This window comes from Micromys minutus (genome assembly GCF_963924665.1).
Source record: "Micromys minutus genome assembly, chromosome: 12".
Lineage (NCBI taxonomy): Eukaryota > Metazoa > Chordata > Mammalia > Rodentia > Muridae > Micromys > Micromys minutus.
This window is the reverse complement of record NC_137981.1, coordinates 45,981,374-46,008,422: the sequence shown is the minus strand read 5'-3', so window position 1 is coordinate 46,008,422 and position 27,049 is coordinate 45,981,374. Positions and strand designations below refer to the sequence as shown.

The following is a 27,049-nucleotide window of genomic DNA, read 5'->3' as shown; positions in this document are numbered from 1 at the left end:
GCCTCTTCTCCTCAGCACAGACCCAAAGAGTTGTGTCTTCCAGTTCTCCTTGGATCATTAAAAGTGTCTTTTGACACTACCTTCTCCCGTTGGCTGCCTCATTGATGGATCTGTCCTTCTGTCTCTCATACTGGATGCTTTGCTTTGACCATCTCTCAGATGACAGCTAGGTGGCTTGGTAATCAAACTGTCCCAAAACCTCAATCATTACTCTTCTTGGCCCCAAATGTGAAGTTTGCAGTAACTTCCCAGGGATTTAACTTTGTTGCTTTAGCCTCTGCCAAATCACTGGCAGCTAGGGACCGAGGAGGTGAGCTTACCAAGTAGTGCAATACAAACGGTCCTGAAGAGGGAAGTGGCTTAACCTCTTTGAGTAACTAAAAGACTAATATGGCGCTGGTAGGATGGCTCAATGGGTAAAGTGTGGGGACATTAAGTTTGATCTCATGTAAAAAGCAAAAGCCAGTGTACTGTTGAGAAATTGTCATCCCAGCAGTGGGGAAGGTTGACTGGTTGATCCTACGGGCTAGCTGGTCAGCCAACAGAGCCTGCTTGGAAAAATCCTACTCCAATGAAAGACCCCGTTTCAAATAAAGAGGAAGGGGCCTGAGGAATGAAAAGCAAGAAAAGACACTGGAGGAGGTTGACCTTTGACTTCCTTGTGCATATATGCTCCTATGCATTATATAAACATATTAAATATATGGAATATATAAGCATATAACATATAATAATTATATATATATGTATAATTATATAACATATATAATAATATATGCATTATACACATAATGAATATATATATACAAACATATACACACACACAAGATCAGTATGGCTGAGAGTAGGAACTGCTATATCTTGAGAAATAGGTGGACATTAAAAAAGTCTTAGGGGAGGTTTCTACACTTTAAAGTACAGAGGAACCACTTGGCATTTGTCACTACAATTGCCCCATATCTTTTCTGATGCTCAGTTCCTACAGGGATGATGGAACCTCTAATTTGCTCCTAAGAGATTCTATAACTTGTGATTCATGCACCACATTGGAGAGGGCTTGGCTGACACACATCAGCTGTCCATGCACAGTGGCTGCTTATTGGAACCACAATCCGAATTTTAGAAAAAGTTTGTGCTTGTAATCATCACCCCAACATTCTCTCCAAGTAACTGAATGTTCAGGAACATTTGAGAACTACTGTTCTGTATCGGGAGTGTGACTCCAAAAGGCAGGCCTGGATGGAGCACCTCAGTAGGTAAATGAACAATCAAAGTGAATTCATGAAAAGGTCCCAACAATAATGCTTGCTCTCTCCCCTGCTCTAGCCAACCAGCCAATGAGGACGCTTCTGTCTGGGTTGCCAGGCAACCTTCTTGGAGCTAGAGATTTCAGGCTCAGTTTTGCTCACCAAAGCAAGGAAATTGGGACCCAGGATTGAGCTGTCTGCGTTCAGTTTTTTAAACGTCTTTTAAAGTGTGTCTTTTCCCCCTCCCCTTTAGAAATATGGGAAGCCAGATACCCTGAGACTTGGTATAAATTATAACACGGATTCATTTTCTATGAATAAAATGAGAGAAGACGTGTGAAGCATGAAAAGATCTATCAATTATGTTCTTCAAAGCCTCCCGAGATTATGCAGCTTTAATGGCTGAGTAATTTTGAAAAGAAAGCTTGGAAATTGAGCTGCACCTGAACTCTTATTATTTTTTTTTTTAAAAAAAAAAAGGCATCAAATTAATTGGTTCTCAGTGCTTCTCTAACAATGAGTCTGAAGTACGTGTCTGAAGCTGGTTGAGGCTGCCATGGCCCGGCTCTTGTTCTTGCTGCTTGAAGTTAGAAGAAACTGCAGAGCAGCTATCCTTAGAGAAATGTCTGCCTTAATAAAAAAGAGGTTTACAGGGTTCCATGAAGTCCTTGCTAGGTTATTTTTTGCCACCTAATATTCCAAATTAGCCGGAGACCCGATCCATCAATGAAGTTGGTCCCACAGTAGGGCCATTATCCAATTCACTGAGTCTGCTAGCCTGTCTCTTAGCATGGTAGTTCACCACCTAAAATAGCAGAGGAGGAGGACTAACTGTTCTGGAACTGTGATGGGCCAGGTGGGCTTCTGAGCAGAGCACGCACTGGCCCATGTTCACACTTCTCCACTTACCTCTTTAATATGCATGGCCTGTGCTGACCGCCTGTTTTGCCGATTGTTCACCCTGTTTGGCCCTGACCACAACTCTCTGAATATAGACTCTTACTAATCTTATTTTTTCAGGAGAAGATGTGCTTCTAAGAGACCAAGTGTCTGTGTGTGTGTGTGTGTGTGTGTGTGTGTGTGTGTGTGTGTACATGTGTGTATGAGTGTGTGCCCACCCATGTGTGTGTGCGTAATCTACATGTCAAAGTACTGAGGTCCAGAAGTAATAATTCCTACCCATCAGTAATAAGAGAAAGCATCTGATTAAAAATAAGACATAGGGGCCGCCAGACAGCTCAGCAGGCCAAGCAAAGCACTTACTGCTAAGTCTGATGACCTGAATTTGGTCCCTGCAGCCAACATGATGGAAACAGAGGACCAACTCCTGCAAGCTGTCCTCTGACCTCTGCACTTGAATAGTGGTATATGTATTCCTCCTTCCAAAACCAAAACAGAGTCAGACACATGATTCTAACCAACACTTCTCTCTGCCTATGTACATATAGATGCATATATATATATATATATATATATATATATGATATATGCTATCATATATTTCATTATCATCATTTATATCACTGTCCACATACAGATACAGATACAAATACATACATGGTCTATAGGAACTAAAGAATGTTTCCTAACATTTCACCATAGAAATTTAAATTAAGAACAACCAGAGAGGCCACCACACAGTTGTAGACTAGTTTTCCTTGGAAAACACTGAGTGCAGCAACTAGTGAGAAGGTGGAACAACTAGGACTTTCACTGAACGTGCCTCGTCCCTAGCAATGGCGCTCCAAGAGAAATGAAAGCACACAACAAGGCTCGTAGACGGATGTCCATAGCAGCTGTATGCATAATAACACCAGACTGAGAACTTGCCTGAAGTCCTGTCATGGAAGAATGGATAAACCATGTTACAGTCTTATACTGAATGCCACTCAGCAGTAGGAAGGGATCCTTTACTAGAGCATAGACTGATATGGAAGATAACAAAGGAAGCTAAGGTAAAAGGCAGTGCGCCATATGATCCTGGATACACCAGAGCAGACACAGTTACCCTAGAGAGGAAGTCACAGCAGAGGCTACTGCAGCAGTCTGAGAGACTGACTGGGCAGATGGGGCAACACTGCTGCGCGTGGAGTGTCGCGTGGTGCTCCAGTACACACAGCTAGCAAGGTGAAGCCAACTTTGCTGAACTTGTCATAGTCAAAAGTTCTCAGAGGACTGCTCGCTGCTACCCAGAGTGGTTTTCAAACAGCTGCTGGTTTGAGGTGATTTAAAAAACAAAAAAAGTCAATAAATCAGTGCTGCTGTCACTGCCCTTGTCTGGTGCCTGCATTTTGAAAGCCATAGCGTTATTCCGACATAGGGAATCCAAAATCTGGTTTAAGATAAAACAGACAAGATGTTAAGAAGTTACTTGGGGAGGGAGGCTGGGGTGTAGTGGTGCACACCTTTAATCCCAGCACTAGGAAGGCTGAGGCATGTGGATCTTTGAGTTCCAGGCCAGCCTGGTCTACAGAGTGAGTTCCAGAACAGCTAGGATTACATAGAGAAACCTTGCCTTAGGGGAAAAGGGGGGGACTTATTTGGGGTTTGGAAAAGGGGTACGTATTTGGGGTTCATAGTGGGGCATCCAGAAGAGAGAGAAATAGGCATAGAGAGAAAGAAACAGGAGTTTACTGCTCAAAACAAACCTGTAAATCCAGACTTTAACCCAGAAGACACAGATGCCAATGACAAAATTCACACTGGGAACAGAGATTCACTCTGAATGTAATTGAACTGGCAGAGCTGTGTGACAGGAACTTGAAGAAAATATTCTAAGTTCTCATCATGATTAGAAAGAGAGACAGGCAGAGAGCCAAACACAGGCAAAGCCCTGAAGTTCATTCCCAGCACAGCAGCAAGAAAGGGGGGGGGGGGGCAGGGCGAAGGCATGTAAGAAGAGAGGGAGCCTTAAGCAATCATACTGCAAATCAAGTAATAAAGTAGTTTTACATAGAACATTAAAAATAATGACCAAGGCTCAGGCCATCTGCCACTGGGAACAGCAGAGATCCAGGGACGCAGGCCTAGTGAGACTGCTCTGCGAGTAGCCTGGGCACAGAGAGGTCTGGGTCGAGCGTGCTGAAAGTATGCCCCCCTCATTGGATCAGGGGAGCAGGAACTCTGCCACAGGGACTCAGTTTTCACCCAGAGGGCTCGTGCATGTGAACCAAACACTCAGGCCATCTGCCACCTGGAACAGCGGAGATCCAGGGACACGGGCCAGGTACACGAGAGATATGGGAACCAATCACTGACAAGATGGCAAGAGGAAAGCGAAAGAACTTACCCAATGGAAACCAAGACAACCTGGCAACACCAGAACCCAGCTCTCCCATCACAGCAAACAGCAGAATGCCAAACACTCCAGAAGAAGACTCATACCAGAAATAATATCTCAAGATGATAATAGAGATCCTTAAACAAGAATGAAAAAGGAAAAGCATAAAGAGATAGAAGCTTTTAAAGAGGAAACAAGAAAAATACTCAAAGAAATAAAAGAACTAGAGGAAAACAGAACAAAAGAGATGAAGAAATTGAAGAAGGAATTTAAAATAGAAATGGAAACAATAAAGAAAACACTAAAAGAGACAACCCTGAAGGTAGAAAACCTAAAAAAAAAAAAATCAGGAGTCACAGATGCAAGCATCTCCAACAGACTACAAGAGATGGAAGAGAGAATCTCAGGGACTGAAGACAACATTGAAAACATAGATAAAACAGTCAGAGAAGATGCAAAAGCTAAAAAGTTCTTAAGCCAAAATATCCAGGAGATCCAGGACACAATGAGAAGACCAAACCTAAGGATAATAGGAATAGAAGAGGGAGAAAAATATCAACTAAGAGGCACAGTAAATATCTTCAACAAAATTATAGAAGAAAACTTCCCTACCCTTAAGAATGAGATGACCATGAGCATAAAACAAGCCTACAGAACTTCAAATAGATTGGACCAGAAAAGATATTCCTCCCAACACATAATGGTCAAAACGCCAAGTGCCCAAAGAAAAGAAAGAATTCTAAAAGCAGTAAGGGGAAAAGGTCATGTAACATATAAAGGCAGACAAATCAGAATCACATCCGACTTCTCAACCGATACTGTGAAAGCTAGAAGATCCTGGAAAGACATCATGCAGAGCCGAAGAGAACACAAGTGCCAGCCCAAGTTACTATATCCAGCAAAACTCTCAATTACCATAGATGGAGAGACCAAGATATTCCAGGACAAAACTCAATTTACACAATATCTGACCACAAACCCAGCACAACAACAAATTACAGGTGGAAAACCCAATACAAGGAGGGAAACTACATCCTAGTAAAAACCAGAAAATACCTAAGCAAGAAAACCAAAAGAAGAAAGACACACGGGCACAATTCTACCTCTGAAAGCAAAAATAGCAGGAAAGAGCAACCACTATTCCTTAATATCAGTTAACATAAATGGACTCAATTCCCCAATAAAAAGATATAGGCTATCAGACAGGATACATAAACAGAATTCAGCATTTTGCTGCATACAGGAAACTCATCTCAGAGACAAAGACAAACACTATCTCAGAGTAAAGGGTTGGAAAAAAAACCTTCCAAACAAACAGCCCCAAGAAGCAAGTTGGAGTGGTCATTCTAATATCAAATAAAGTAGAATTTCAACCAAAGGTTATCAAAAAAGATAAGGAAGAACACTTTTTACTCATTACAGGGAAAATTTGTCAGGAGGAACTCTCAATCTGTAACATATATTCTCCAAACATAAGAGCACCCATATTCATAAAAGAAACCTGACTAAAGCTCAAAAAATACATTGCACTCCAAACAATAATAGTGGGAGACCTCAACACCACACTCTCATCAATGGACAGATTATGGAAACAGAAACTGAACAAGGATACAGTGACACTAGCAGAGGTTACGAACCAATTGTAATTAATAGACATCGACAGAACATTTCATCCTAAAACAAAAGAATATACCTTCTTCTCAGCACCTCACGGAACCTTCTCCAAAATTGACCATATAATTGGTTATATAACAAGCCTTAATAGATATAAGAAGATTGGAATACCCCCATGCATTCTATCAGATCACCATGGTCTAAGGCTGGTCTTTATAACAACAAATACAACAAAAAGCCCATATACACATGGAAACTATACAATGCTTTATTAAACGATAGCTCGTCAAAGAAGAAATAAAGAAAAAAATTAAGGATTTTCTAGAATTGAATGAAAATGAAAACACAACAGACCCAAACATATGGGATGCAATGAAAGCAGCACTGAGAGGAAAACTCATAGCTCTGAGTGCTTCCAAAAAGAAACTGGAGAGAGTATACACTAGCAACTTGACAGCACAGTTGAAAGCTCTAGAACAAAAGGAAGCAGATACACCCAAGAGGAGTAGACAGCAAGAAATAATCAAACTCAGAGCAGAAATTGACCAAAAAGAAACAAAAAGAACCAAAGAATCAACAAAACCAAGAACTGGTTCTTTGAGAAAATGAACAAGATCGATAAACCCTTAGCCAGACTAACTAGCGGGCAAAGAGAGAGTATCCAAATTAACAAAATCAGAAAGGAAATTGGAGACATAACAACTGAAACTGAGGAAATTCAAGAAATAATCAGATCCTACGACAAAAGCCTATACTCAACAAAGCTGGAAAATCTGGAGGAAATGAATGAATTCCTAGACAGATACCAGATACTAAAGTTAAACCAGGATCAGATAAACCATCTAAATAATCCCATAATACCTAAAGAAATAGAAGCACTCATCAAAAGCCTCCCAATCAAAAAAAAAAAGCCCAGGTCCAGATGGGTTCAGTGCAGAATTCTATTAGACATTTATGGACAACCTAATAACAATACTCTCCAAACTATTACACAAAATAGAGTCAGATGGAACACCACCTAACTTATTTTTTGAGGCCACAATAACCCTCGTTCCTAAACCACACAAAGACCCTACAAGGAAAGCAAACTTCATACCAATCTCACTTATGAACATTGATGCAAAAATACTCAACAAAATCCTTGCAAACCGAATCCAAGAACACATCAAAATGATCATTCACCATGATCAAGTAGGCTTTATCCCTGGGATGCAGGGATGGTTTAATATACAGAAATCCATCAACGTAATCCACTATATAAAAAAACTCAAAGAAAAAAAAACATGGTCATCTCACTAGATGCCGAGAAAGCATCTGACAAAATTCAACACCCCTTCATGTTAAAAGTCTCAGAAAAAAACAGGAATCCAAGGCCCATACCTAAATATAATAAAAGCAATATAGAGCAAACCAATAGCCAACATCAAACTTAACTGTGAGAAACTTGAAGCAATCCCACTAAAATCAGGGACTCGACAAGGCTGCCCACTCTCCCCCTACCTGTTCAACATAGTACTGGATGTCCTGGCTAGAGCAATTAGACAGCAAAAGGAAATCAAAGGGATACAAATTGGAAAGGAAGAAGTAAAAGCATCACTGTTTGCAGATGACATAATAGTGTACGTAAGTGAACCCAAAAATTCTACCAGAGAAATCCTACAGCTGATAAACAAGTTCAGCAAAGTGGCTGGATATAAAATTAACAAACAAATCAGTAGCCTTCCTCTACTCAAAAGACAAACATTCAGAGAAAGAAATTAGGGAAAAGATACCCTTCACAATAATCACAAACAATATGAAATACCTTGGTGTGACTCTAACTAAGCAAGTGAAGAACCTGTATTACAAGAACTTCAAATCATTAAAGAAGGAAATCGAGGAAGATCTCAGAAAATGGAAAGATCTCCCTTTCTCATGGATTGGAAGGATCAACATGATAAAAATTGCCATCTTACCAATAGCAATCTACAGATTCAATGCAATCCCCATCAAAATTCCAACCTAATTCTCCATAGAGTTGGAAAGAGAAATGTGCAATTTCATCTGGAATAACAAAAGACCTAGAATAGCAAAATCCATCCTCAACAACAAGAAAACATCTGCGGGAATCAACATCCCTGACCTGAAGCTATATTACAAGGCAATTGTGCTAAAAACTGCATGGTACTGGTACAGAGATAGGCATGTTGATCAATGGAATAAAATATAAGATTCAGGAATGAGCCCTCACATATATGGTCACTTGATTTTTGACAAAGTAGCTGTAAACATTCAATGGAAAAAGGACAGCCTCTTCAACAAATGGTGTTGGTTCAACTGGCACTCAGCATGCAGAAGAATGAAAATAGACTCTTTCTTATCTCCTTGTACAAAGCTCAAGTGCAAGTGGATCAAAGATCTTCACATTAAACCAGGCACACTGAAACTATTTGAAGAAAAAGTAGGAAAAACCTTAGAACACATAGGCACAGGAGAAAATTTTCTGAACAGAACACCAATGGCTCGAGCTCTAAGGTCAAATATCGACAAATGGGACTTAATGAGATTGCAAAGTTTCTGTAAGGCTAAGGACATTGTCAAGAAAACAAAACGGCAGCCAACAGAATGGGAAAAGATCTTTACTAACCCCACATCCGATAAAGGCCCAATATCCAAGGTATACAAAGAACTCAAAAAGCTAGACACCAGAGAATCAAACAACCCTATTAAAAAATGGGGTACAGAGCTAAACAAAAAGTTCTCAATCGAGGAATATCGAATGGCTGAGAAGCATCTAAGGAAGTGCTGGACATCCTTAGCCATCAGGGAAATGCAAATCAATACAACCCTGAGATTCCACCTCACACCAGTCAGAATGGCTAAAATAAAAAATTCAGATGACAGCAGATGCTGGCAAGAATGTGGAGAAAGAAGAACACTTCTCCACTATTGGTGGGGTTGTAAACTGGTACAACCACTCTGGAAATCAGTCTGGCGATACCTCAGATAATTGGACATAGTACTGAAGACCCAGCTATTCCACTTCTGGGCATTTACCCCAAAGAAGCTCCAACATACGACAAAGACACATGCACCACAATGTTCATTGCAGCCCTATTTATAATAGGTAGAAGCTTGAAAGAACCCAGATGTCCTTCAGTAGATGAATAGATACAAAAATTGTGGTACATTTACACAATGGAATACTACTTAGCCATCAGAAACAATGACTTTATGAAATTCTTAAGGAAATGGATGCATCTAGAAAATATCATCTTGAGTGAGGTAACCCAGTCACAAAAGAACAGACATAATATGCAGTCACTGATAATTGGATACTAACTCCAGAAAGTTCTGAACACCCCAGAAACAACTTACAGACTAGATAAAGTTCAAGATAAACAAAGGCCAAAAAAAAAAAAAAAAAAAAAAAAAAAAAAAAAAAAAAAAGAAAAAGAAAAAAGAAAAAAAAGAAACATCATCATGCTTAATCTTTACACACCAAGAAAACTTTGGCTATTTCCAGGTTACATCTTGTTTTACATGTACTTTATGCTCATTGTAACTAGTAAGATTTTAAGGCATACTATCAAACCTTTAAAAAAATCAAGTACTGACAAAAATGTATTCATATACTGTTATGCAAAAATGCTTTTAAAATCTGTACATTTATCTTTGTTTTTTAAAATAAAGTTGTTCGATTAAAAAAATAATGACCAAAAAAAAATAATATGACCAAAAACAAAATTGGTAAACATATAAATGCATTATGAGAGGTTCCCAGTGATTATGATTTTTGTTTGAATGGGATGATGAATCAGAAGATGATATGAAATATGGAATTTACAGGGACAAAGCTCATGATTTTCTGAACGGTGAAAGGACAGTCACAGGACACAAAAGAGTGACTCACAAAAAACAGTAACAGCTGAAGAACGAGGGGAGGTTTACAAAATTAATAAATAAAACCAAGAAACAAAAACCAAAACATTTTAAAAACCTAAATTCTCAAATCAGAAGATAATAAAAACCCAATACACTTCTAGACCAGAGAAACATGTTGCCACACATGCTACAAGCATCTAGATTAGTGTTTGGGACTGACAGAGAAAGACAGTTAAGGTCCGAGATCTTGATGGTTTTCTGCCAACTTGACATAAGCTAGTCTTCTGGGAGAACAAAATCTCAAGAGAAAAAATACCTCTGTGTAATCAGACTGTAGGCAAGCATGTAGTCTTTTTTAAAAATCTGTATTTATATGTTTACTTTAGATCCCAATATTAGCCCTCCCCTTCTCCCAGTACCCTCTCACATAAATCCTTACCCCCCATACCCCCTCCCTTTCTCCTCTGAGAAGGGAGATCTGTAAATGAACCCTCTTTTTCTTTATCCATTCTTCAACTGAGGGACATCTAGGTTGTTTCTGTTTTCAGGCTATTACAAATAAGGCTGCCATGAACCTAGTTGAGCAACTGTCCTTTTGGGATGGTGGGACATCTCTGGGGTATGTGCCCAGAAGTGGTATAGCTAGGTCTTGAGGTAGACCTATTTGAAATTTTCTGAAAAACTGCCAAGTTGATTTCCAGAGAGGCTGTACAAGTTTGCACTCCCACCAGCGGTGGAGGAGTGTTCCCCTTGCTCCACATTCTTACCAGCATGTGCTGTCCCCTGAGTTTTTTACCATAGCTATTCTAAAAGGTGTAAGGTGGAATCTCAGAGTCATTTTGATTTGCATTTCCCTGGTGACTAAGGTTTGGAACACTTCTTTAAGTGCTTTTCAGTCTTTTGTGATTTTCTGTTGAGAATTCTGTTTAGCTCTGAACTCCAATTTTTAATTGGGTTAATTGAATTGTTGGTGTCTAACTTTTTGAGTTCCTTATATACTTTGGATATTAACCCTCTGTCAGATGTAGAGCTAGTGAAGATCTTTTCCCAATCTGCAAGCTGCCGTTTTGTTCTATTGATGGTGTCCTTTGACTTACAGAAGTTTTTTGTTTCATGATGTTCCATTTACTGGTTAATTTAGTGCCTGACCATTGTTTTCTGTTCAGGAAGTTGTCTCCTATACCAGCAATTGTGGGTGGTACCACCCCTGAGTTTGTGGTTCTGGGTTCTATAAGCAGGCTGAGCAAGCCATGACGAGTAAGCTAGTAAGCAGCATCCCTCCATGACCTCTACTTCATCTCCTGCTTCCAGTATCATGCTCAGTTTGAGTTCCTGCTTTGGCTTCCCTTAGTGGATTGTGATTCAGTATATGTAAGACAAATAAACCCTTTCTCCACAGGTTATGTTGGGTCATGACGTTTCCTCACAGCAATACAAACCCTAGCCAATACCGTCAGACACAAAAAACATATAAAAGATCATGCCACCCTGTAGATTGTTGCTAAAGGAAATGTCCAGATTACTTCAGCAGAAAGAGCTATAATTCAAAATATATTGATTTTCATACTTTCTTTTGGAAACACAGAACATAAGATATATTGCATAATATATATTCTATTTGTCAGAATAAATATGTGCTAACCAAAGATAAAACTCATGCACACATATGTATCCATGTGAATAGACATGAACACACATGTTCTCATACATAAGCATTAAAAACCAGTACAAATGTATACTCAGAGACTGTGGCAGCATACACAGGACCTGCACAGGACCAAGCTAGATGGGGTTTTCTTGCTCAGAGAAGTGGATATACCTAACCATGCTCTCATACCTAACCATGAAACTATCACTGCCTGAAATGAAAAGTTAGTTTTCTTAATGGTGTCTCACTGGGTATAAAACCACACTTAAAGGCAGGCTCCATGCCCAGCAGTAGACGACCAGCTCAGAAGGAACTCTCTGGCATTTTTGTTGCATATTGTTTTGCTTTACTTTACTGATTTTTAGCTTATTAGGGTTTCTGTTTTGTATCTGTGTGTGTGTGTGTGTGTGTGTGTGTGTGTGTGTGTGTGTGTCTGTGTGTGTCTGTGTGTGTGTTTCTTGTGCTTTTTATTTTATTCTGCGTTGCTTGTTTTGTTTTTTATTCTCTTTCTAATTTTTCTGTTTGTTTTCTAAAGAGAGAAGGGAAGAAGGCGTGGAAGTGGAAGGATGGGGAGATGGGGAAGACCTGGAAAGAGATGAGGAAGGGAAGCCATCACCAGAATATATTGTATGAAAAAAAGACTTGTTTTTCAATGAAAAAGAAGAGTTACTTGGGCTAGTTTCCCCCTCCTCTTCTCTGTGTCTGTTATTTACTTGAAACACAGATTTATTTACTCTTGTTGCATTCACCACTTGAATTTATGTTCCTTTATTTTGGGGATGTGAAAACACAGCATGACCCTATTCTAAAGGTTTATTCAGATAAATGTCTCTCTTTCAGCATTGCTACTCTGTCATCTCCCACGCATGCCTCTGGGAGAGCAAACCCACTGATTTATGATCTATCCTTCCCGTGCTTTGTTTTACAGAACCCATTTTCAGGGAAAGTCATCTTAACCCACTGACTTTGTTTGGATGGCTTTAAATCTCGGGGGAAGTCTGGAGCCTCTATTTTTTTTTTCTCAAGTGTTTGTTGTGGACATGCTAAATGGACTATTTTGTGAATTTCCCTGCCCTAATCTCAGAATGTTCACTGGTGATCAGTGATGGGTGGTGGCCTTGATGGAGACGGTGGCTTCCTCGATGATGTTCTTTGAACAACCATAATTCAGAGCTTCGGAAACTCTTTACTGCTTGCACCAGTCCCATGGCAACCACGATGTTGGGCCTATCATTCCATATGGTTAAAGAAAGATATTTTAATGGAGACTCTACAATCCTCTACACACATCTGCTGCTCAACTCTCTAAAGCCACACTTTGAAAACCTCACCTTATATCTTCACCTAAGTTGAAAATGTTGACGAGGATGGTCAGGGGAAGACAGCTTTCTTCTTCACTGAGGCTTCCTTTTGACATGGACCAGGATCTTCTCGTCAGTCTTCATGACTGTGACTCTTCAGTGAATCAGACCATATTCTCCCAAATTATTCCAGGCCTTCTCTGAGGGATTAATCATCTCCTACCCTGCTACCCACAAGCTAAAATGCATTTATAAGAGGGCATATAAGAGGTTATCTATGAACAGGACCCAATGCAAAGATCACAAGTTTACTTAAAATATGAGCCTTTTTGAACTTGTTTTGTTCAATTGCATGAACATTATATATGATGTCATGTGACAATGTCAGGATTAAGATTGTCTAAATTAGACACAATGGCTGCACTCACCATGATTTGTTGCTTTGTTTTGTTTTTGAGGGTTCAGTTATCAATCTAACTAATTGTCTGTGTTTGCTTCTTTTAGACTGTGGAAATGGAAGCTAAGTCAACTGAGCCACAGAAACCAGAGGGAACCTGTTGTTATACTTTAACCAGTGTGTAAAGAAGACTCTTACGCAATTAGTTATCTGTGACTTTCTCCCCAGGGAACTTGGTTGTTCAGAAAGTCACTGTTGAGATGAAGCTTTATGGCCTTGGAGTCCTGGTGGCCATCATCGTCTATGAGCAGTATGGCCTCGCCTTTCAGAGGTAACGTCGGGGGCCTAGTCGGGCCAGGTTCTCCCCACTTGTACGTCTCTCATAGAGCAGAAGTAGTGTCCTGGGATGGAGGCCCAGCTGGGTGGAGGCCAGTTCCTTCAGAGACTTGAGTGATTTTGGGATGGCAGGATGTCAGTAAGGTTTCTATTTTTTTCTTATTATTTTCGGCTTTCATTTACCAGTGTGCTAAGTATATTCAGTGGCTATGGAGATTAAATAAACCAATTGGACCTTTGACGAATTACCTGCACCATTACATAACACATGACTTACATTCTTCCTGCCTTAACACATAGTTGTATGAACTAAGTAAATATGCTTTCTACGCTTTTGTTTTCATCTTGTTCATAGAGAACAGGAGAGGGAAAGGGAAAAGTATGAAATAGATCTGGATTGTGCACAGATACTGAGCCTAGACTGTAAGGGGAAGTTGACTTACAGTGGACTGACAGAAGAATGTACCTATTTTTTTATTAGCTTTGTGGAGTGATTTCCTGAGGGTCTTTGACTGTAAATGAATTAGAACACAAATGCATGTAAGAGCACACATAGTACATGGGATAACATATTGTTGTGTTATAATTATTAACTAGCCAATGCTAAGCTTTAAAATTTATAAACTTCGGGATTGTTAAACTTTTCCTTTGTTTTGCTTCTAAACCCTTTTCTAGTTGTCTTTGAGATGGGTCCTTGTCTATTTCTTACAAAATGACAGGGAGAGACAGCACTTGATCCCAGTGTGGATGGGGAAAATTCTTCTCTTTTTTTGAGTCATAAAACCCATAGAATATTTATTCATTCAGATAGCATTGAAAAGCAGAAGCTGTGTTTATGATAGCTGGCTCATTCTGTTTGTCCAGTGTGATTGTCAAGGACCAAGCAGTAAATCCCATTGTGAAAGACTGGTTGTTAATGAGTTGATACAAAGATCAGAATTGCTAGAAGAGTTGGTGACTCATGTGTGTATCTTTATTAGTAGTCAATAAGGTATGATCTTAGAATCTTTGTAGTTTCTAATATTCCATAACTTGATGATTGTCTTTTGTTAGAAGAAAGGCAGAAGCAACTCTGATCACAGCATCTAACCCTAACCCTAACTCTAACCCTAACCCTAACTCTAACCCTAACTCTAACCCTAACCCTAAATCTAACCCTAACTCTAACCCTAACTCTAACCCTAACCCAGTTCTTATAGAGGTAACATCATTGTCTTTGAGTGGAGGGGCCAGAAATCCATTGCTACTTAGGAATGTGTTTGACTCATATACTCAGCTGGACACAATATTGCTATTTAAATACCTACCCTATACTAAGGATCTCGCCTTCCCTCCCTTCCCGTTCCCTTCCCTCCCCTTCTCTCCTCACCTGCCTCACCTCTATCAAATGCCTTCTCGGAATTTCTGATCTCCCGCCCAAGCCTCTCAAGTAGATGTGGTTGGACCGCAGATGCGCACTACTGAGCTGGCTTCAGGCCACCATCATGATCCTATACTAAACTAGACAATGCGATACAAAACACTGGAAGGTCTTACCGTATCTTTACAAAATCATCAAACCTGTTCCCAGTTCAGTAGAGCTAAATAAGGCAACCGAAAGAGACAGACAGGGAAAACTCTCTCACTCATGGTTCCTACTTCCTTTGCTGTGGTGTGTACTCTAAAATTTATAGAGACTTATGCTTGAAGAGTGGAATAAGAAAATTATTACAATTTAGCCAAATAATACTACATGAAAAATATTTAGCACTTGCCCATACCTGGAGGACCTACATGTGAGTGAGAGGAAAAGGGAGAGACCACATTGGAGACAGAAGCATCCTGAGCTCTGAACTGGCACTCCCGGCACTAGAAATAATAAGATGAACCCCTCCCCCAGTGTTTCTGAGCTCTGCTCGTTTTAGAAGTAAGCTATTACTGCCACTAAAAAAGAAATCTAATTTCATTCCAAGCAACAGCCTTTGATGAGTTCTTATTTCTGGGGGTTAGAATTTTAACCTTTGCAGAAAGCGGCAGCCAGCTGCCATTCGCCTGAAGCTGCTCTTTGTTACTATTTTCTTGCCTCGATCATTTTCCTAATACCAGTTTGTGTTGGAGCAATGTCCTCATGGTTGATTTGTAGGTACCTGCTGATAACTCTCATCTGTGAAATGCCGTGGATCCACAGCAACAAACCAGCTTGTATAAAGGCATAAATACCATCTGCCAGGGAGGAAGGCAGCTGAAGCTTGCATTTCCATATCTGGTTGATTTTTCAGGGCCAGCTAAATAAATAAAATACTAGCAAGACTCTTGTAAACAAAGGCATTAATTGTATTGTGCAATGATTATCTAAGTGGAGTCTGTCAGCCCAGGCCATTGGGAAAAGAAAAATGAACATTTCAGAAGAGAAGGGTTTGGAGAGGAGGGCATGGAGGGCATCATAGACCACAGCACATGTGTCTTGTTAATATCACACTCTGGCTGGGTACCTGGTTCCCGTCCTTCTCTTTCAGTTATTAGTTCCATGGAATCGTTATTTTCACCTGAAGGAACAGACCACCAGTGGTCCCCAAACACTGCAAAGCATACCACAACATCACAACCTGGATCTATTTTATTTATCTTATCTACCCATCCATCTACCATATATCTGCCTTAGCTATCTTATTTATCCATCCATCCATTCATCCATCCACCCACCCACCCATCCATCCATCCATTCATCCATCCACCCACCCACCCATCCATCCATCCATTCATCCATCCACCCACCCACCCATCCATCCATCCATTCATCCATCCATCTATCCATCCATTTATCTATCCATCCATTCATCCATTCATTCATCTAATCATCCATCCATTAATCCAATCATCCATCCATCATTTCTATCAGCTATTGATATATCTACCTATGTACTTATGTGTGTAGCATCTGTCTCTTCTCTCTGTGTGTGTATGCATTTTAATCTATTTTAGTGCAATTTTTCTTAAGTATTTCTTGTGCAAATGCTATAATTATCACTATAGAAATTCACTAAAACATGGTTATTTTTCATCTCTCCTTGCCCCTGGGCATTCTACATAGTGGGACTATTTTTCCTCACAGATGCACAGTAGGTCAGAAGAATCTCAGGGCTTTTCAGCCCACTCTGAAGTAACTGACAGATCTTGGACTGTATTAAAATACAAAGCATCTCTATTCAGAAGTTAGAATACCATCTCCAGTGGAGCTACTGTTCGAATTTCTCCGTCTTTCCTGTTAAAAAGAAAAACTTTAGATTTATTTAATGGCTCTGATGATCGGAGTGAAGCGAGCAGCTTGTGAATCCCCTAGCTCTGATGAGTGTTCTAAGGACCTCATCCAGTTAGGTACAGAAATAAGACGTTTGGGAACGGAAGAGCATGGCGTATTGACTGCCTGTGTGCTATTTCAGCTGATCTAACCAGGAAGAGCCTGAGACTGGCTCCATCTCTGTTGCAGTGCCTGGCCCAACCTCAGCTGCATTTGTGATCAACCAGTTCGTATTATTGTACCAGACTCTGAGACCCTTCTTTGTGATTTATCTAACATAGCAGGAGTGTTTCTCTGTTTCTGGCCAACCCCAGGAGGTTGGCTTTCAGATGAAGACTGACCTACAGGCAGTTTTTTGGAAAGGGATGTCATCCAGCTCTGTGGAGGAATCGGGGAGGAGTGGTGGGGTAAGGGAGGTAAAGAGCAGGGTAGTGGGGATTGAAGTGTGGTACTATCGCAACGGACGTGATGCTAAGACCTGCCGCCGCCACCCCTGCATGTCACCTGACATATTGGTGCATTTTAAAAATTCTCCCATTATGGCTGGTGTGGACCGTGCATAGCTCTGTGGATGTTTGAGCATCTTTGGCAATGTTCAGAGTAGCTTGAGCCAACTACCACAGGACTCTTGATGAGAGAAGTCATGCTCCCTTTAGACCAGTGGTTCTCAACTTTCCTAAGGCTGCCACCCTGTAATAGAATTTCTCATGTTGTGGTGACTCCCCCAACCATAAACTTCTTTTTGTTATTACTTCACAACTATAATTTTTTACTGTTCTAAATTATTTTATTTTATTTTTACACTCAAGATTATGTTACAAATTGTAATTAATGCAAATATCTGAATGCAGGTTATCTGCTATATGACCCCCAAAGGGGTCGAGACCCATAAATTGAGAACCACTGCTTCAGATATTTTTTACAGTGCTAGAGTGTCTTTTGTGGTCACGTAAGAAATTATGTACAGGACCCTGGGTTTGATGCCTGTGATGAAAAGCAAATCATTTCTTTGCCCTCTGCTTCTTCCCCTACAGCCACATAAGCTGGAGTTCACGATGCATTCTTTGTTTATTAGTAACTTTCTCCTGCTTTTAGTACATAGCAGTTTTCTTTTCTCCTCTAAATTAGTTTTTCCACAATAGGACCATATTTCAGTTTGCGTCATCTTGTCTCACGGCTCGATAATATATCACGGAAATCATCCCCAAGTTAACTGTTATAAATCAAACTCATTTTATAACTGGAAAACGCCCTAGGATACCTGCACACATGTTTCCAGTTATTGACAATTTGAATAATGATTCAATACATAGCCTTGAACATATGCCTGTAAGGCAGAGGTTGAATGGATTATGCTAAACCTGTACCGGGGATCGACATCAAATTTCCCAAGCTGTTGTTCTGTGTGCCACTGTTTGATCTTCTCAGTGGTGTCTGGAATCCAGAATCATTTATCAAAGTTCTCCAAACAAAAGTGTCCTCCGTCCTGTTGCCAACCGTGGTTATCTCCTTACCCCTAGTGACCTAGGAGAGGAAGCCCAAAGTTGTAAGTATGCTTTCAGGATCTTCTCTGTGAACAACTCCCTAAGATTTATTCTACATGTGATCCTGGATATATATGTATATAAAATCTATATGCAAAACAAGCATCTACCAAAAAATAAGTTCTAAAGAGGTTGGTTGGTTTTAAAACAGTTCTTCAGTATCCACAGAATCTTATTGTTGAAAAAAGATGAAAATGAAATTGCAAGCTATTGAGACGAGGGTGTCTGTTTACCTCTAACATAAAGGAGTAATCACTGCCACAGCGTCTGATACTGCCGGATAAGGAGTATTTTCAACCCTCTCGGTGTTAATCAATGTTTTCATTTTACGAAATCAATGCTGAGAAGTCTGCCTTGCATAAATACTCCATACACAGTAAGAGAAGGATGATAGAACCATTTTAGAAATTGTTTGAAATTCTATCCTAACCTCAGGCCAAAATTCATTTAATGGCTTTTTGAGAAACTCAAGTCAGTGACTCAAACAGCAAGTTTTAAAATCAAATAGACTAACACGCTGTGGTCCAAAGGAGTTGAAGTGTGGATGCTGAGGAGAAGTGGTAAAGAAGTATTAACTCCTCGTTTTCAGGAATGAAACCACCATGTGTTTGTAGGAGCAGAAAACCATCAGCACTTCCGACCAGGACAGTGGAACAGTGTGGGGTCTGTGACGTGTTTCCGGATCCACTGGCACCGTGTGGTCTGGTGGCACAGAGTACAGCATGCTCTGTGTTCAGGGCCCCAGCTGCAGTGACATCATGTCATGCCACGCAGGAGAATGCTACGACAAACACCTTGGATTCAGCTGGTGTTTGGTTTCAAATTAATTTTATTGCTCTTCGTGCCTTCCAAGACCTTTTACTGTCGCCAAGGTTTTAGGAGCTCCACACTCAAGTTACACGGCCTCAGACTCAACCATGGGTTAAAGAGGTGGAGGAGATGTAGTAGAAGATTAACGTGACATCCTAAACTTCTTTCTATTTAGTTACTATTCTCCTCTGAACACCCGGAAGACGGGCAGGTTGTCACTTCCCAGCGAAGCTCTATGACGTCCGGGGCCCAGCCTCAGCCAGTCTAACTTAGTCAATAAACGCCCGTGTCTTACTCAGGGTTATCATTGCTGTGTTGAAACACCGTGACCCAGAATAACCTGCGGAGGAAGGGTTTGTTTGGCTTAATGTACTGAATCACCACTCACTAAAGGAAGCCAAAGCAGGAGCTACAGCAGGACAGGAACCTGGAGGCAGGAGCTGATGCAGAGGCCATGGAGGGGGGCTGCTTACTGGCTGCCTCTTCTGTCTTGCTCAGCCTGCTTTCTTGTAGCGCTCAGAACCGCCAGTCCAGGGTCGGCACCACCCACAATGGGCTAGGCCCTCTCACATAAATCATAATTAAGAAAAAGCCCTATGTGTTTGCCTGCAGCCTGATCTTATGGAGTTGTTTTCTCAACTGAGGCTCCCTCCTCTCAAATGACGATAGCTTGTGTCAAGTTGCCATAAAACTAGCCAGCATGCCTCCTATGGAGCCTGTGCTAATAATGCCCATTTCCCACCCCCCAAAGCCACCATAACCTCTACTGTACTTACATAGTTCTCTGTATATCTCTTCCCAAATAAAATCTTCTATTCAATGTATTTTTAGGAGGTGGAAGAAGGAGTGGTTCAGAGCTAAAGAACACTTGCAGCTTTTGCAGAGGATTGGAGTTTGGTTCCCAGAACTCATAAGGGGGCAACTCACAGAAGCCTCCCCTTCCAGGGGTATCCAGGGCCCTCTTCTAGCCTCTGTGGGTACACATTTACACAATACACATGCACATGTGTACACTGAGAGACAGAGACAGACAGATGTACAGAGACAGGGAGAGACTGGTCCAAACAATAAATGGCAGGAAATGTGCAGAGGGGACACATGGAGTTCTTACCTAGCCCTCATGCTTCCTAATCCCATTTTCTGTTATCACTCCATGTTTGTCTACACTGTGAAGCCAGCACTGGCTGGCCTTGTTCACTCGGCTTTTAAGAAACCACTGCTATCTTTTTCCCTTTACATAAATATCTCCTACCGAGAAATTGCATGTTGAGCTGCAGACATGAATCTGTTAGGAGGCTCTCCTTCTCTGAGTAAATGGTTTACGAACAGAACATAAATGGAGACTGAGTCACACTAATGTGTTGCCCGGACTGTAGCAGCGTCACTAGGAATTCTTAACACTCTAGCAAGTATTGCACTGTAGAAAGGAATACACAAAGCAAAAGAAGGCGCTAAGAAAACTGATATTTCCCCCAATCAGCTTCATCTGTCTGTCTGTCCTCACAACAAAGGTGGCTGGGACAAGGAGTATTCAACTGCCATTTGCAAAAGAAACATAACATTGTTAGAACAAGTGTAATTTTAAAGTACGCAATATATTTATGGATAAAATTTTTTAAAAGACATGAGAGAATGCCAAACAGACGAATCTTCTGTATTCGTTAATGAGAAGACTCAGAATTATGAGTACGTCCATTCCCCCCACCCCAATTTATGAACCTAAAGTTTGAAAAAAAACCTCACTATGAAAACCTTAAGGTTTTTATGAAACACAGCAGGTATTGATTTTTAACTGGGTGGTGGTAGGGGGTGTGGATGGGAGCTCATTCTGCACAAAACTGAGAATTAGTTTGGAGGTCAGAGAAGATATTTCAGGCAGAAGCTTGAACTTGATCCTCAGAATCCATGGGGGAAAAAAACCCAACTATGGTGGGCAACGAACAGCAATCCCATTGAAATGCAACATCCCAGAAAGCCACACTACATTGGTGAGGCGGGTCCTAGATTGTGCTACAACAACTTATAAATTCTAGAAGAGCCCTGTCTAATTCGATAAAGCTGTGATCAGCTGTCCATTCGTGCTGTTACAACAGCAGCAACTACTTTCAGCTTCGGGGTTATAAGCAACAGAAACTTCTCCCTGTGCTAGAAGCTAGAAATCCCAAGTCAAGGGCTAGCAGATTTCCTTTGGAAATGTGCACCGTGTGGACAGGGTGGAAGGGAATGGGCGGAGTCACTCCTGAGTTTCTTTCTTCTTCTTCTTTTTTTTTTTTTTTTCAGATCTTCCAATCTTTTGTACAATCCTATCACATTCACAGGCGTGTCCAAAGGAGATGAAGGACACCCTCAGTGCCGGCACTATGTCACACAGCAATTTCCTCAGATTCTATAACAGTTCATAAACAATGTTCCATTTCACCAAAGTTACAAAAGTTTCCACAGTTCCCTTTAGCAAGCTGAGGCTCACTCTTCATTTGTCAATGTGCATAAAAGCGGCTTAGAGCATAGCATGGTGTAGGCTATTTTTAAGCAATAAATGGTTTGAGTCATCTATTTTGTCCTGAAATGCTATCTGTAGTTAACTGCATTGCTTATAAAGGGTCATAGTAAATTCAGCATGAAAGAGAATATTACAGAAAAGACAGCAGCAGAAGCACTAGCATTATCTAATATTTATATATGTTATCAACAGAACACAGCAGTGAGATATTTAAATGCATATCAATGGGTATACCATGTCTAAAAATTACTATAGTACCTATTTAGTGTAGTGGATATTTTCTTAAAGAGTGATTGCTGTAACTAGAACAGCATAATATGTGCTTTAGTACAGTTAATTCTTATTGATTAAATAATGTATTCATGTACTGAAGATAGTGAAAGGAGACAGGTAATTTTTTTCTTCATTTCAATCCCAGCTTTATCAGTTAAATGAAGATTCCAAAGGATCATAACATGTCATTATTTAAGGGAAATGGGCATCAACATATTTAAAAGTACCAACATATTTGTAGTACCAAACAGCAAGATGGCACCAGATACATAAAATATTGCTGGCCTGTGACTCAGTTGGAGCCAGAGTCCACCCCGTTCTCTCTCCAACCCACCCCCTCCTATACTTCCCAGCTTTTTCAGTAACCACTTCTCTGCTCCCTCCCTTCTTGCAATCTCCTCTAGAATCCACATTTGATAAGATCACATAGTGTTAGCCTCTGTGTGCCTGGCTTATTTCACTTAACATAATCTCTGTGAACATACATGACAGGGTCCCGTTCTTTGACATTTTTTTCCTCTAGATTTTTCTTTTTTAAAAAATATGTATGAGTGTTTTGCTTGCCCTGTATATATGTGCACTGTGCAAGTGCCTGGTGCCTACAGATGTCAGGAAAAGGTGTCAGATCTCCCAGAAATACAGTTGCAAAAGGTTTTGACCTGCCATGTGGGTGCTGGGAATTGAACCTGGGTCCTCAGCAAGGACAACAAATGTTCTTAATCTCTTAATCACTGAGTCATCTCTCCAGGCCCAAGGATCTCATTCTTCTTAATGGTGTGTGTGTGTGTGTGTGTGTGTGTGTGTGTGTGTGTGTGTGTGTGTGTGTGTATGTGTGTGTGTGTGTGTGTATCACACTTCCTTTATCAACTTATTCACTGATGGACACTCAGATTGACTCCACAGCAGCAAGGGGTATTGCAACAAAAGTGAGAGTACAGATGTCTCTCTGATGTACTGATTTTATTTCCTCATGCCCAGTAGCACTGTCAGAGCACATTTGAGCTTTATCTTTCTTTGAACATTCCCGGTGACAGCGCACTAGAGTTCTGCATTCTCCATGTGCAAAATAAAATAAAATAAAAGCAAACTCGTTGTTTCTCATCTTTTTTCGGACCCCAGTCCTTGTGCACCTTCATGCACAGAAGGGAGAGGAAAGAGATTGGTGCTTGGCAAGGACAAGGAGAGATGATTGGTGGTTCTATGACTGGTTAGGAGTGTGACCGTGAGAAAGTGGTTGTGAACACTTTACACTGAGTCTGCCTGTGCCCTAAGACACTTTAAGTTCTGCCTCCTTCAGTGAGTGTTTGCCAGTGTTGTGCTGTTATGTAACCAAACTCTGTTTCTCTCCCCAGTGGCCAGGTTTTTTCTGCTCTTCCTAGAACCTCCAGGCAAGTTCAACTTCTTCAGAATCTAACTACGACATATGAGGTAATTCCCCTGACTTACATTCACATTAGCTTTTCCCCCATAAGCATTGTGAACCGTGTCCAATCTGTCTATAAATATCTGGCTCTGACCGCATGGCCTTTGGTTTCCAGAGTCAAACCTTTACCTTTATTTGAGGTATCGTGATATATTACCTTAAAGCTGTAAGCATGTCCGCACAAAGCTGTTACAGTAGGAGAAAGCTGATGATATTTTTGCTTGGAGAATGGTGATTCTTAGCCAAGGGGTAGGCACATAAGCTATAAGGAAACTCTTATTAAAATGTCTGTGCCTGGGTCCCACCTCCCCAGAAGTCCAAGATGTGGAAGATTGGCAGGCAGCAGAGAATGAATGAGCCAGGGTTTGTTAATGTTCTCCGGGAACTAGAGAGCAGATACAGGTACCAACAGTAAGGGGTGCTTGCTACTGATAAAAGGTGGGAGGGAGCTGGAGGAAGTGGAGGTGCCCTCACTGCACGGGGTGGGGGGATGACCCAGCAGGACAGAGGGTCATGATGCTGCAGAGCATTTCCCAGGTCAGGCAGTGGAAGCTTTGCTTCAGCAAAACCGTTACCAGAATCCTACCTCTGGGGGGGAATGACCCTACAGGGACATACTGTGTGAGGTGGTAAGAGCAGGAAGACCTCTGGCCAGAGGTGTGTATCACATGGGTAGCCACTGGGAGTCACCTGTGTCTCTGACAGACACACCTGAGCTGAACATGTTCCTGGCCCTGTCATAAGATAGAAATGAAATCCCTCTAGAGAAAAGATCAAAAACCTGAATTTTAACCACCTCGTTCTGTTTCTTGTCTATTTTTATTTTCGTTGTTTAATTAGCTGACACACAGAAAAGCAGACCTGAGTTCATTCTGACATCTTCACGCATGTGTCACAGCACTGTCCTCCTTTACCTCAGAATCTCTGTGCCTATGCTGAGACTGGACATGTGACTTTAGACAGATTAGATATGATTCTTAAGTGGCAAATCTTCACATCTGTGCGGTTGGTATTATAATAAGGAAAAAGGAGCCTAAAAGCACTTTAGGGAGTGGAGTAGAATGGAAAAAAATATAAATATTCAGAGGCCTTGGATGAAAGAACAGGGCACTGACATGATAAAAATATCGCACACACTGATTCTTTACTAAGAGAAATCAATGTGTAATCAAACTGCCTTCCTAGAGAGTGTTGTTTTCTCTTTTAAGCCCCTGAAATACACATTTAGCACCACAGTAGCCATAAATGTATTTATCTTCTCATCAAATATGAAGCATCTGGAGAGTTCCAAGGCCTGTTTGGCAGCTCCAATGGCAGTGGATTAAAAACAACTCCCTGCATCATGAGAGTTTATCTTTCTGTGTGTGCGGTGGAGACCGGCTGAGAGGTAACCGTCACAGCCCCATTAGAGACAAGTAGCTAGATGGGCCTTCCTACATATGCAAACTGTGTGAATGGTTCAGTTTTTAATTGACCGACTTTCCCCCTGGAAACTGTAGGTCGTCCTCTGGCAGCCCGTGACAGCTGAATTCATCGGGAAGAAAAAGGAAGTCCACTTTTTCGTGAATGCCTCTGACGTCAGCAGTGTCAAAGCCCATTTAAATGTGAGCAGGATCCCATTTAAGTAGGTATCCGTTGTTACATATATCCTAAACCTATGATAAACACAAATTGTGTCTTTGGCCGAGAAACAGTATAATTGCTTTGTGGGAAAGTGGAGTTCATTACAAATGGTGGCAGTCTCTCCAACAAGCTGGTGATGAGACCAAAGACCAAATTCAGTGACAAGTGGTTTAACTTCTTATCGCTTGGGTCCTTCATTGGAATTAGGACCTGGTGGTCTTCCAAATCTCTCATTCATCCTCTTTCTCTGACTAATCTATTCCTAGACCTAGTAGGCAAAACTGTCACCACTGTGCTGTTATTCATTGTCTTGTTACAATAAAAAACAACCTGACAAAAGAAAGCCAAGGAAAGAAGGCAGATGTATTAGGCAAGGCTCTCTAGAGAAACAGAGCTGATACTGTGTGTGTGTAGCCCTAGAATTTTTCTTTTTAACTTATAAGCAAACTTCCCAAAGTCAGCCAGTTGAAACATGGTGGGGGCAGTAGTCAAACCACTGGCCTAAATAAAGAAAAATTATTTAGCAAGCTAACAGTCTCAATTTTATCTTTCCCTGCTTTTTGATTTGCAAAAAGTTTGCTCATGTTTCATCCCACATAACACCTGTGGTACATTTGTGAAAAACAAGAAAGAAAGGCTGTTAGGTGTGTTTCTCCTGTGTCCTTCACTGAAAACAGATATCGCTCAGGATTGAAGCAGATGCCCAACAGTCTCTATATCCTAGCCAGATTACTGCTGCCATGATAAACACCAAGACTAAAAGCAACTTGAGAAAGAGAGAGTTTATTTAATCTTACATATTATAGTCCATCTTTGAGGGATGTCAAAGCAGTACCTTGAAGTAGAAAGCACAGAAGAGTTTTGCTTACTGGCTTACTCTCAGACTCATATTCAGCAAACTTGATAACTGTAGCTCGTCTGCCTAGGGATGGTACCACCCACAGTGGGCAGGGCCTTCTTACATCATGTCAGTTAGCAATCAAAAAACTGCCCCACAGACCACACACCAGTCTGGTAGGGACAGTTCTTTAGCTGAGGTTCCTTCTTCCTGGGTGTGTCAAGTTGACAACCAAGATCAGCCATCACAATTTTCATAGAAAACACACTGAAGAATCACAGTCCACAAATAGAGATATTGGTAGAGACGGATGAAGTTTAGGCAGTCCTGAAACTATACCTCGTTCCCACACCCCAGTGTTCACAGGGCTCTGCTAATAGGGTTTGTGGATTCAGCTTGTCTCCATACACTGCTGTGTTGTTTTACTTGCTGAACTGCTCTAGACCTGCTGTCAATTTTCCCACAAGCTCACCAACCATGCCTGAAATGGGCCATGTGGGAAGGCCAGCACTGTGCTTGAAAATAGCTCACCTTCTGCTTCCTCATCAGAGTCCTGATGAACAATGTGGAGGATCTAATTCAACAGCAGATTGCCAATGACACGATCAGCCCCCGAGCGTCCTCATCATACTATGAACAGTATCACTCGCTGAATGAAGTAAGTCACCTTGACAATCCTCAAAGGTACTATGTTCTCCTGACTGGCACTGCCACTTTAACCATGAGAAATTACCAAAGAATCATAACCAACAGAGGAGTTTTGCTTTGATTTTTAATCACACTTAGGTTGATTAGATGGTGACAGTTCATCCTTTTACCGATGTCTCCCCTGGGAAGGTGGCCCCCGTATTTGATAAACTGGCTCTACGTTAGCATGTGAGTCTAAAGCTAAGAGTATCTGTCATTTCTGGGGATAATAAGAAAATATTAAATGCTAATGGCAACAGAAAATAAAGAATAAGTCTGCTACATTGAAACTATCTAAAACATTGCAATTGTTTGCATCTTTTTGGGCTAGTATCTGAATTTCATTCCTTTTAAAACGATTTTTAAAAAATTTTATGTATATGAATG

The 27,049-nt window shown here is 40.9% G+C and overlaps 1 protein-coding gene across 1 annotated transcript in view; it reads left to right on the top strand.

The window, feature by feature from the left end:
* Positions 1-13,611: 13,611 nt before the first annotated feature.
* The window catches only part of CPB2 (carboxypeptidase B2), a gene marked incomplete at both ends in the record, with an annotated part of 33,292 nt that continues 19,854 nt past the window's right edge, over positions 13,612-27,049 (top strand). Inside the window, 4 exons of the mRNA XM_080926747.1 lie at positions 13,612-13,682; positions 23,444-23,519; positions 25,014-25,138; positions 26,525-26,633. Coding sequence (XP_080782873.1) covers positions 13,612-13,682; positions 23,444-23,519; positions 25,014-25,138; positions 26,525-26,633 — 381 coding nt within the window. The remainder of the gene's footprint in view (positions 13,683-23,443; positions 23,520-25,013; positions 25,139-26,524; positions 26,634-27,049) is intronic.